The sequence below is a fragment of the Vicia villosa genome, linkage group LG5 (genome assembly GCF_029867415.1).
Source record: "Vicia villosa cultivar HV-30 ecotype Madison, WI linkage group LG5, Vvil1.0, whole genome shotgun sequence".
NCBI lineage: Eukaryota > Viridiplantae > Streptophyta > Magnoliopsida > Fabales > Fabaceae > Vicia > Vicia villosa.
In genome coordinates, this window is record NC_081184.1 from 148,266,482 (window position 1) to 148,278,907 (window position 12,426).

The 12,426-nt window shown below is 33.5% G+C and overlaps 2 protein-coding genes across 2 annotated transcripts; one reads left to right on the forward strand and one right to left on the reverse strand.

Moving 5' to 3' along the window:
- The first annotated feature begins 5,372 nt into the window (after positions 1–5,372).
- Positions 5,373–7,921, forward strand: LOC131603109 (SEC1 family transport protein SLY1-like). Its single transcript, XM_058875366.1, has 2 exons — positions 5,373–5,570; positions 5,653–7,921. Exons 1-2 carry the CDS (start codon positions 5,540–5,542, stop codon positions 7,479–7,481), a joined length of 1,860 nt encoding a protein of 619 aa, XP_058731349.1. The 5' UTR covers positions 5,373–5,539; the 3' UTR covers positions 7,482–7,921.
- Positions 7,922–8,164: 243 nt separating this feature from the next.
- LOC131603107 (pentatricopeptide repeat-containing protein At1g62260, mitochondrial-like) lies at positions 8,165–12,163 on the reverse strand. The gene is made up of 3 exons (XM_058875365.1): positions 9,913–12,163; positions 9,373–9,803; positions 8,165–9,289 (listed from the first exon to the last, which is right to left on the reverse strand). The coding sequence occupies exon 1, from the start codon at positions 12,070–12,072 to the stop codon at positions 10,117–10,119; it is 1,956 nt and encodes a 651-aa protein (XP_058731348.1). The 5' UTR covers positions 12,073–12,163; the 3' UTR covers positions 8,165–9,289; positions 9,373–9,803; positions 9,913–10,116.
- Positions 12,164–12,426: the final 263 nt, after the last annotated feature.

A 12,426-nucleotide genomic window follows, 5' to 3' on the forward strand; every position in this document is an offset into this window, starting at 1 on the left:
ATTACAATTAAAATTTAAAATTATCATTTAAATATTTTTAAAAAATCTTTTTTTTCCTTTCTTTTTTCATTACTTAAATAATGATAAAATTGTAAATTAAACGATTAAACAAATCAATAACATTAATTCATATGACTCACACATTAATTCAACAGTTTCTTTATCAAAACATATCTTGTTTTTTATCTAACAAAAATAACTCAACAAACTAATCATAAATCTACTTTAACTTTATCTATCGATATGGTGGTTTTTCTCTTCTTCTTTTTTTTAGTCAATTCATGGAATCAGTTATTTATTTATTTTTTAAATAATTTTGATCACTCATACGTCATATCTAGTTTTAGGTCAAAAATGTTATTATATACTACTTTTTAGATGTGTAACATATTTTTATTGATTTGACATAAAAAATATTTAATTATTCAATATGATATTTTCTTTTTCCAATTTTTTCTAATATTTTTTCATTTTCTTTTTCTCTCAACTTCTTCATTTTTCAAAAAAATTGTTTTTTATGTTCTCTCGCTCAAAAAGTATGTTATGTATAAAAAAAATGACACGTCAATATTTTTTGGACGAAAATTATGTATGAAGGATCAAAACTGTTTAAAAAATAAATAGAAAGATTGATTTTGTGAGTTGACTAAAATAGATGACCAAAAATATAATTTAACTTATTTTTTTGATTAGTTTTTAACTTTATTTCAAATAATTTATTTAACATAATGTATTTTAACTATAAATTATCTTTCAAATAGTAAATATTTATGATTCTATTTAGTAAAATATCTCAACAAACTAACATACCTACTTTAATTTTATCCACCAAGCATCTCATTTATAATTGTGAGTACTAAAGTTAGGAGTCTCTCGTATGCAATTTGGTTGTTTTTGAAAGAAAAAATCATATAATACTATTTGTGGTTCGGTTTAATTTTAGGTTTAAATTCAGTTTTGACACCTCAAATTTTTCAAATGTTTGATTTTAATCCCTTATGTTGTAATTGTTTGATTTTGATTCCCTAATTTTTCTAATTGCTTAATTTTGACCCCCTAAGTCTCAATTGTTTGATTTTAATCTCTTAAATTTGATCCTTTTTATATTTGATAGTCTCCTAATAATATGTAGACTAAATTTATCTTTTTTGTTGTTTTTTCTTTTCTTTTTTTTTTTCTTTACAATTCTATTTTTCTTCTCTTTTTAATAGTTAAGCTTTGAAAATAATATTTTGAAAATCTTAAATATTTCATTCAACTTAGAATATACAGACAAATATGCAATATCTCTTATAAAAATTTAAAATTTTATATGACTAATAAGATTGTTAGACTTTGGGACTTTATGCTTAACCATAAGGGAGTTATTGGCCAAAGAGTTTGTTATTTTAATTAAGTAGTGATCTATTTTATTTTGTCAAAATAATAGCAAAATAATTTGCTATTACGCATAAGTTGAATGAAATATTTAAATTTTTTAAAATATTATATTCAAAGTTTAACTATTAAAAAGAGAAGAAAAATAAAATTGTAGAGAAGAAAATTTTAAAGAAAAGAAAAGAAAAGATAAAAAGCAATAAAAAAAGAAATTTAGTCCACATGTCATTAAGATACTATCAAATACAAAAAAGGACAAATTTGAGGGGTTAAAATCAAACAATTGAAACTTGGAGGACCAAAATCAAGTGATTACAAAATTTGGGGATCAAAATCAAATAATTGAGAAATTTGAGGGGCCAAAATTGAAGGCTTAATTTTAAAATATTATTTTAAAACATTAATCTGATTTAATCAATTAAATGCAATTTTATTTGAAATTTTTTCTAAATATCTAACCTATGAATTATAATTTTTTATTAATATTAGAAAAAGATACTATAAAATGATAGGTTAAAATAATATAATACATATATAATATATTAAAAATTATAAAATAAGAACGACTAATTTTATTTGAAGCAAATGAAACACTAAAAATCAATAGATAAATTAAACTAATAAATAATACTAAAACAAATTAAAATAAAAGCATCTAATAATAAATTAATCTAATATATTGTAATAATTTAAAAAATGTTTTTTAATCAATTTTGAAAAATCAATTTTGATATAATGGTTTTCATAAAAGAGAATTCAAATACATTCAATATTATTTAATTTTTTTCACTTTTTGATATTTATTAGGCCAATTTGTGATTTTAATGCAAATCGGTTTGAATAAAAACACTCTTAATAAAAGTAGTCCCTATAAAATGAAAATAAGAATTCAAATTAACAATTATTTTGAAAGTTTGTGATTTAGTTGAGATGAAAAACTTTTATAATCATATTATTTATTTATTTATTATAATTATTTTGGAAAAATTAAATTATTTTATTTTTTAAAATACATACCTTTATTACTTTTGAATCATTATAACAATCTATCAATATATTTTAAACTATATTTTATTTATTTGATATAAATATTAAAACGAACAACCTATATGGATTGAGATATTGATTAAAAAAAAATTTAATAACATAATATCAAATCAGTATATAAATTAATAAAATAATTATTTAAAAAAATTTATATAATATTTTTTGACAAACTTTTTTATATTAATATATATAAATATAAATATAAATAAATGTAATTTATTTAAAATAAATAAATAAATAAACGTGAATTAAACTCATAACACGCGTCAATTAATACATATCACGTTAACTCCCATGGATTGGCCTAGTGGTTGATGCTTAGGTCTTTGAAAGTGTGTTACTCTTAAGGTCTCAAGTTCGAATTTTATTGGGTGCAAACAATTCATGTGTTGGATCAGTCCATATAAAATATTGTGTCACGTTAAGCTACTCTACCTAATATAACAAATATATTTAAATATACATTTATAACTAAGAAATTTGAATATAAATTCTCTTTATAAATATACATTTATAACTAAGAAATTTGAATATAAATTCTCTTTATTTTAATTAGAAATCAGTTGGTTGAATATATTAGTAGTTAGTATTGATCTCTTTATTTTTATGTTTTTAAATTTTTAGTTCCACTATTTAAAAATAAATTAATTTTTTATGGCGTGTCATTGATAATTAGAATTATTTATTAATTAATATTTTTAAATAATAAATTAATAACTAATAACTTTATTTATTTTTAGAAATTAGAAATTAATTAATAAATAATAATAATATTTTTATGTAAAAACTAGATTTAGTGGAGCTTGTCCTCAGAGGTATGGGTGGGAATAGGCCAGGCCGGACTACAGGGGCCTACGGCCCAGCCTACATAGGCCTAGGCCAGGCCAGGCCTATTTAATAAAGAGGTCAGGCTTAGGCTTTTTTAAAAGCCTACTTTATTTAATAGGTCAGGCTTAGGCTATTAAAAAAGCCTATGAAACCTTATAGGCCGGCCTATATTTTCATATATATTAGAGATATGTTAAATAAGATGGTTCATGTATGCATATATATTAGAAAGAAAAAAAAAGCTAAATTGGCTACCCTATATATATATATATATATATATATATATATATATATATATATATATATATATATATATATATATATATATATATATAACAAATGCTAAATAGGTTTACTTATATATGTATATATAGGTCGACCTACAAAACTTCTTAAGTTATACAGATTAATTGAAAAATTTAATGAGATACAGGCTTTTTAAATAGGCTTTCAGGTCAGGCTTTTAAAAAGGCCAGGCCAGGCCAAAAAACTGAGCCTATGATAGGCCTTAGGCCAGGCTTAGGCCTTTTAAGTTTATCGTAGGCCAGGCTCAGGCCTTCTAAAGCCTAGCCTATTTCCACCCCTACTCAGAGGTGATGGGAGCTAAGGAAACTTGATGTTATTGCGATTGACTTTGGAGATCTGGGTACTACCATAGTGATAGGCATTTTTCCCCTAAGAATTGGATTCTCCTGGGTTTGGGTGGCATCGCCTTTAACATATTTCTTCAAGTGACCTTATTGGATAAGGCGTCCTATCTCCTACATGAGTTGATATCAATCTTTAGAGTGGTTCCATTTAAGCTTATGAAACTTTCACCACCTACCGGGCTCAAACCCCATGACGTTTGACTTGGGGGCTGACGGAATTGGAATGTTGTGCATATGAAGGACCTCACGCCAATCGGCTCCTTGTGAGTGTTCAAAGGCATGAGGCTCTCAACAGTTTTTCCTCTCCATTTGAATGTCGTTGAGTCTCTAATAGGAAAGTATAATGATTTTTACGTGACTACTGTGAATTATTAAGGTTACCAATATTTTATATTTTGATGTCTTTGACTTTCCTTTCAATGTTGCTTTCCTCGCCCTTTATATAGCACTCTGCACTTGTCACCACCTCCGTCAAGGAAGCCGCTGACCTCTAGGAAATGGATTCGTTAAGATGTCTCACCCTTAGTCCATTTCAGAACGCTCCCCACAAAAAAATGGTTGGGTGGATGACCTTGATAGTCACCTCATTTAAGAGGACAACATATTCCCTCAGAGATTCAAAAGGGTTTTGGCGAATGTTAAAGAGGTTGGTGACATGAGGATTTGATTATGGGGACGTAAGTTAACCAAGGTTGCATGCATATCTACCATGACACCCTCATCACTATCAAACTCACTGTTGGTTGGAGTTGCTACATTTTTTTCACCAAGTTGGATATAGGAGTTGGAAGCGAGGATAAGTCGAATGATGTGACGGTGGCCCAGGTAAGTTTTATCAGGGATCCCACGGTAGGCTCCAATTATACTTGTTAAAAGTACAATACGTGACAACTCTCGTGATGTAAGGTTGTTAGAGGTTTTTAGGATTGTCCGTGGTGTTAGAACTAACTCACGTGTATATTGTAAGAAGCTTTGTATAGTGGTGTTTTATGAGTGAATTGAATGTCCTTCTCAACCTTAGGATTGAGTTACTTATATGATTATTTTGGGTTTTAATCTTAGGCCCTAAGGAAGCAGTAACAACATTTTTCACTCTTAAAAACGAGAAAAATGATTAGCTACTCCCCTTGTTTCTCTAGAGAACGTGTTTTCCCCTTCTCGACTTCCTTTCATCTAACATCATAAGTTTAACCACATCTCTCTCCTCCTTCCTCAAATGAGCAAGCATTCCAACTAAAAGATAACCATTACAAATATCAATCGTATGATCCAATAAACAAACAACAAAAAAGCTGTTTAGAGAACCTTCTACCTCGCCTTTTATTTTTTTTCCTTTCACGAATACAAATAAAATACAAATTTAAATTTAACTTAAACAAATAATAAAAAATATAATTATAATTTAAAATATTAAACAATTTGAAAAAGTGTAGTATCTAATATCTATAATATTTTCCGATAATTCAATAATAATTACACAGTAGTACACAGAGATGCAAGAAAGGTTACGATAGGAGTCTGAGCAAGCAAACATCAAATCAATTGAAGATCTGAAACCCCATCCCACCGATCCCAAAATTCCCAATTCAGCAAACTCACTCTTCACCATACTTAACAAACAAACAAACTCCATAGCCATGACTCTCAATCTTCGCCAGAAACAAACAGGTAACTAACTCTCCATCTTTTCCATTTTCTCTTCATTTTTTACAATTCCATTAACGATCCGTTTTTTCGTTCATTCATTCAGAATGCATCGCACGAATGCTAAACCTAAACCAACCAATAAACGCCACCGGAACGAACGAAGAAGCCTACAAGATCCTAATCTACGACAAATTCTGCCAGAACATCCTCTCGCCGTTAATTCACGTCAAAGATCTACGAAAACACGGCGTCACTTTGTACTTCCTCATCGACAAAGACCGCAAACCCGTTCACGACGTTCCCGCCGTTTACTTCGTTCAACCGATTCAATCCAATGTTCAGCGAATCATCGCCGATGCTTCTCGATCTCTCTACCAGAGTTTCCACCTCAATTTCTCCACCTCGATCCCTCGTCCTCTTCTCGAAGATCTCGCTTCGGGGACGCTGAGTTCCGATTCGATTCATCGTGTTTCGAAGGTTCATGATCAGTATCTTGAGTTTGTTACTCTGGAGGATAATTTGTTTTCGTTGGCGCAGAAATCTTGTTTCCTTCAGCTTAATGATCCGTCTGCTGGTGACCGGGAGATTGAGGATATTGTGGAGAAGGTTGTTTCGGGGTTGTTTTGTGTTTTGGCGACTCTTGGTGTTGTGCCGGTTATTCGGTGTCCTCGCGGTGGACCGGGGGAGATGGTTGCTACTGCGTTGGATCAGCGGATTCGGGATCATTTGTTGTCGAAGAATAATTTGTTTACTGAGGGTGGGAATTTTGTTAGCTCTTTTCAGCGTCCGGTTTTGTGTATCTTTGACAGGAATTTTGAGCTTCCGGTGGCGATTCAGCATGATTTTAGGTATCGGCCGTTGGTTCATGATGTTTTGGGGTTGAAGTTGAATAGATTGAGTGTTCAAGGGGAGAAAGGTGGGATGCGGTCTTATGAGTTGGATAGTGCGGATCCGTTTTGGGTTGCTAATGGGGGGCTGGAGTTCCCTGAGGTTGCGGTGGAGATTGAGACTCAGCTGAATAAGTATAAGAATGATGTCGATGAGGTGAATAAGAGGACCGGAGGAAATCACGGTGCTGAGTTTGATGGGACGGATTTGATTGGTAACACAAAGCATTTGATGAATGCTGTGAACTCGTTGCCCGAGCTTACTGAGAGGAAGCAGGTGATTGATAAGCATACTAACATTGCTACTGTGTTGTTGGGTGAGATCAAAGAGAGGTCTCTTGATTCTTATGCTAAGAAGGAGAATGACATGATGGTTAGAGGGGGCATTGAGCGGAGTGAACTTCTCAGTGTGCTCAGAGGGAAGGGAACTAAGATGGATAAGCTTCGATTTGCAATCATGTATCTTATTTCATCGGAAACCATTAATCAGCCTGAAGTGGAAGCTGTGGAAACGGCGCTGAAAGAGTCTGAGGTTGATATTGCTGCTTTTCAGTACGTGAAAAAGATTAAATCTCTTAATGTTTCATTCGCATCTGCGAATTCTGCTAGTAGAAGTAATATTGTTGACTGGGCGGAGAAACTCTATGGACAATCAATAAGTGCGGTGACTGCCGGTGTCAAAAATCTTTTATCTAGTGACAGGCAGCTAGCATTGGCGAGGACTGTTGAAGCCTTGATTGAAGGAAGACCAAATCCTGAAACAGATGTATACCTAGCATTCGATCCTCGTGCTCCTAAGTCCAGTGCTGGAACAAGTGGCAGCCATTTGAAAGGACCATTTAAGGAAGCAATTGTGTTCATGATTGGTGGTGGTAATTATGTTGAATATTGTAGTCTGCAAGAGCTTGCACAAAATCAGCAACCTCCTAAGCATATTATATATGGAACAACTGAACTTTTAACTGGAGTGGACTTTGTAGAGCAGCTTACATTGTTGGGGAAGAAGATGGGTTTGGGTAATGTTGCTCCTACCCCAGCTCAGTAGTTAAGATGTGAATGTATCTGCAATTCAGCTTGCCAAACTATTCTTTAGTATACAGAAGAACACTCTCAGACATTGTGAGGTTAAACAGAAAAGTCAATCTGCCTTTGTTATTCATTGTCTAAAAATGTTGAAGAATTTTGTGTTTTACAGGGCCTTCATGATTATAAATCAAGGCAACTGCTTCTTTGTAGTTGTTTTTGGTGTAGAATATTCAATTATGCTTTATCTTCATTGTAGTGAAAAGTTTTTTATTAACAAGTACAACAGGCCTTTGATACTTTGTTTTCACTCTACAAGTGAGACGTTTTCGTTGGAAATTATAATGTATTAATTCAAGCAAGCGTCTAATTGGACACATTTTGCTGTTCTTCCTGTCATTCTTGTAGCATCCTGTTTAGATTGATCTGTTTACCATTGATCTATTTAGCATCCAGGATAGTTGTTTCCTGCTACTATCGTTCATGATTTCAAATTGCTCCACAACCACCTGCTTTGTTCAAAACTGCAATTAATAAATACACATTAATTTAACCTATGTTGTTAATACTACCAGATAGCGCCGTGTAGCATATAAACCCTACCAACGCTATGCTAACAATATAAGCTATATGTGTTGCGACGCGAGAAATGGCTTGCAAATGCTGTTCCAAACACATGCTTAGAAGACATTTTAACCTTATATTTCAATTTTTTTGTCCCAGCACATTGCACTTCAAATCAAATCCCAGTTGAATTAAAAAAACCTCCCAGTTTAGGATATGCTTTACGGAGGTTTCGTGCAAACTTGTAGTCTCTGTCAAATTGAGTTAGTTACTAGACATTTTTCTCAAAATAGTGTTGGTTTGAAATATTAAAATTGCCGATGACATAACAGTCACTTTTTCACATAATTATGATCTGTTCCGTCTCTATTTCAAACAAAGATTCTTGCCCTCTGGATAAACCTCACAGCAGACCTGTTAGTTTCATTTTCAATAACAAAATCTCTCCAATCTCATGAAACTTCACTGATAAAAAGGTTGGTAGTTTTGATTTGTGTAGATACAAGCACTTTTACAAGTTGCATATTTTCCTAAAATTAGGACTTCTTGCTTCATCAAATACTTTCTTGCAGGTTAGACCTTTTGTCCCTGTATGCATTTAATGTTTCTTAACTGCAATATCATTTTATTCACATGCATGCCTATAAATAATAGTGTAATAGTTTCCTGGCAAAGAGTGTATACAATTCTATGGTGTGTTCATTATGCTATTGGCAGATTCTAGTGTAATATTTTCCAGGCACAGTGTATACAATTCAAATTTAATGACCCTTTCAAGAAATAAGGAGAAATACTCAAGAAAAGTAAACAATAAATATGACCTCTGATCATCGCATTCCATGTTATTACATCAATAGCACTCTTATGCTGTGTTTATATTTTGAACAAGCCAAAATTAGATTCTATAAGGTGGAAAGCAGAAGCTGCTGTAGCATGCCAAATTCATTCACCGTAGCTAGCTTATTATGTGAGTACCAGGTCATAAATACATTAATACTATGTTGTAGTAGGCCTTTACATCAATAACCAAAACCAATAAATAATCTAAATATATGTGTTCCTTACAACTAATAATTAGAACCCAGAAATATTAAACATACAGGCATCTAAAATTCTGCAACATATTCCATCTTTTGTCATGTCATTGCTGCAATCCACACCAGTTTGTTTGACTGTTTGGAAACCAAGCAGAAGCTCTCAACTGTATCTCTTCTTGAAATCCATAAGGATGTGCAAATGATGGAAAGATTGCATTTCCCCCCATTCCTGCTACACATTCTCTTAAAAATTAGACACTACAAATCAGATTCGACTATTTAGATATTAATGTTTATCAAACTATGGTGTACCTTGTTCACACGTTTTCACCAGAAACCTGCAGCACAATGCTCTTTTTCTTTTGTCTGAATTATAGATATCAATCTGTTCATATATTAATGAATAGTAGGAAAGGTGATATAGCCCACTTTTCCCCCATTTGATGTAACAGAGTTCCTTTATCTTTATTCTATTTATCTCAAGATTGTGCGTATCGCATGTCTATTCTATCATCAATAACAGTAAGTTATTTCTATTATATTTCTCTATTTAGTACCAGTTTCTATCAGTAACTTGTGTGTCTAATTTATGAAAGATTCCATGCATAAGATCATATATTTACCGCCAAATGCATATAACACCAAGAAATATTTAATCAAGAAGCAGTTGAACTTGTAATAACATAGCAATCTTGCAGCCATCCAAGGTTGCAGTCTCTCGCTGCTGCTGACACTGGCAAGATCTATTAAAAGAAACAGAAAAAAGTTATGATACTTACGACCGTCGCCCGCAGCTACGAATTCACAACCATTTTGCCATTCAAGAATAATAAAAAACTACCACTTTCTTACCTCCAAATTTTTGCCAGAAGACATACTATTCTTCCATGTCAAATTAACATTTATGTCATTATCCACTAAATCAGTCAAGATCAATTTTTCCATCTGACCATATCAACTTAGCTAAGTTGAATAGAAGCATTTCTAACAATAGCATGATCTGACGTGCTTTGCTGATTGATGATTGAAGTTTTTTAAAAGTGGAAAAGCTATCATTTAACAATTGTTAGAATCTACCCAACTATATCCTGCTTGCTTCTTGACATTATTTTCTTCCATCAATGCTCTCACTCTCTCAGCATCATCCCACTGCCCTAAATCAGCATATATATTAAATAACAATGCATAAGGAGCTGAACTTTCTGGTTCAAGACGGATCAATGCTTTAGCTGCTACTTGGGCCAATTCTACATTATTATGCACTCTACAAGCACCTAGAAGCGCACCCCACACTGCCTTATCCGGTTTCATTGTCATGCTATCAATCAAATCCATAGCCTCTTGAAGCTGTCCCTGCCGCCCCAAGATGTCCACAAGGGAGGCAAAGTGCTCAACCCGCGGTTCAATACCATAGTCACTAATCATGGAATTGAATTGCCTCTTCCCTTCTTCAACTAATCCTGCATGCGCACATGCATTCAAAACTGAAATAAAGGTTATATAGGTAGGTTGAATTTTAAGCCTCTTCATCAGTTCGAAAAGCTCTAGAGCCTGAGCAGCAAAACCGTGAAAAGCATAACCTCCAATCATTGCATTCCAAGTAATCACATCTTTATAAAGTTTCATCTCATTAAACACAGCGCGTGCATCACCAATTGTCCCACATCTTGAGTACATGGTTATGAGGGAATTATTTATTGGCAAATCAGGAATAACAGTCTTTGTGATAAACTGATGAATCTGCCTACCAAGGTAAAGATCCACCAACCCAGTAGACGCACTGAGAACTGACGACAAAGTGTGCCTGTCTGGTCTCTCTCCTTCAAGCTGCATCTGAGAAAATAGCTCAATAGCACCCTTATACTCTTCATTTTTCTCATAACCAGCTATTACCGAGTTCCACGAGATCAGGTTTTTGTGGGGCATCTTCTCAAAGAACTCTTTCGCACGTGTCAAATCACCAATCTGCGCAAACCCGGATATTATTGAATTCCATGAAAGTTCATCAGGACTCGGCATTAGCGAGAAAAGCTTCGAAGCCTCTTCCATATTACATATTTGAACATAACCACTGATCATGGTGTTCCAAGAACAAGCATCCCGCTCCAACATCCTATCAAAGAGCTCCCTAGCAGAGACAACATCTCCTGCTTTCACATAACACATCATCATCGAATTCCACGATACCACATTTCTCCTAAATCTCGCTTGACCCTTATTTCCATCACCTTGATCAGACATGACCCCGTCAAAAAGACGCCGCGCCTCTTCAACCATTCCTCTCTGGCCATACCCTGCAATCAGGACATTATAAGCATACACCAAATCATCTTTCTCACCACCCTCATTCCCATACTCAATCAAAATCCTAGCAGCCATATCCAACTCACCATTCCTAACAAGTCCAGATATAAGACCACTAAGAGAAGCCGAGTCACGCTCTGTCATACTCCTAAAAAAACCAACAGCCGAATCCACCTCACCATTCAACAAAAACCCAGTTATCATCGCATTGCAAGACACAACATTCCGTTGTGGCATCGACTTAAAAACCTCAAGAGCTTGATCCATTCTTCCATTCTTAGCATACCCACTAATGACAGTGTTCCAAGAAACAAAATCCCTTTGAGGCATTTGATCAAACAGCTTCCTCCCCTCTTCAACAAACCGGCTTCCGCGACAAGAAAAGTAACCCGATATAATTAGGTTCCAAGACACAATATCCTTGTGGGGCATTTCATCAAACAACTGGCGTGCCTTAGCTATCTCTCTCCGTTGAACGTATCCAGTGATCATGGAGTTCCAAGTAACAGTGTTTCGGTGGTCAATGGAATCAAACAATGCCCTCGCGTCGGTTAGTCTACCGGTTCGAATCAAATGAGATATCTTTTTGTTCAATTGGTAGAGTAACTGTGTTGGTGTGTCGTTGGTTTTCGTTTGAGAAGCAAAAGCACGTATACGAGGAGCAATTGTGTTTCTTGTGTTCCTCAGAGTGTTGTACAACGTTGACATTTTGGAAACAGAAAACGGAAACAGCCGCTGTTAGCCTGTTACATTCGTTTTGGCACTGTGTTGTGCTAAAAGCTCTTTTTAATATTCCATTGATTCCTTGTTAAATTGGTAAATTTGTTTTTTCAATATGTTCTTTTTTTTCTTTTTTTTATAAATTTTGTTGTTATTGGAGATTTTCACCAAGTTACAGAATTCACATTTCTTATTCCTCACACATCTCACAACCGCTCATATTTTCTTGTCTTTATTTTTTTTTTAAAAATCAATGATTACATTATATGAATTTTGTGTATTTTTAATATTTTATTTTTTGGGAAAGGCTAACTAATGTCATTGGGGCAATGGTGAAGACTT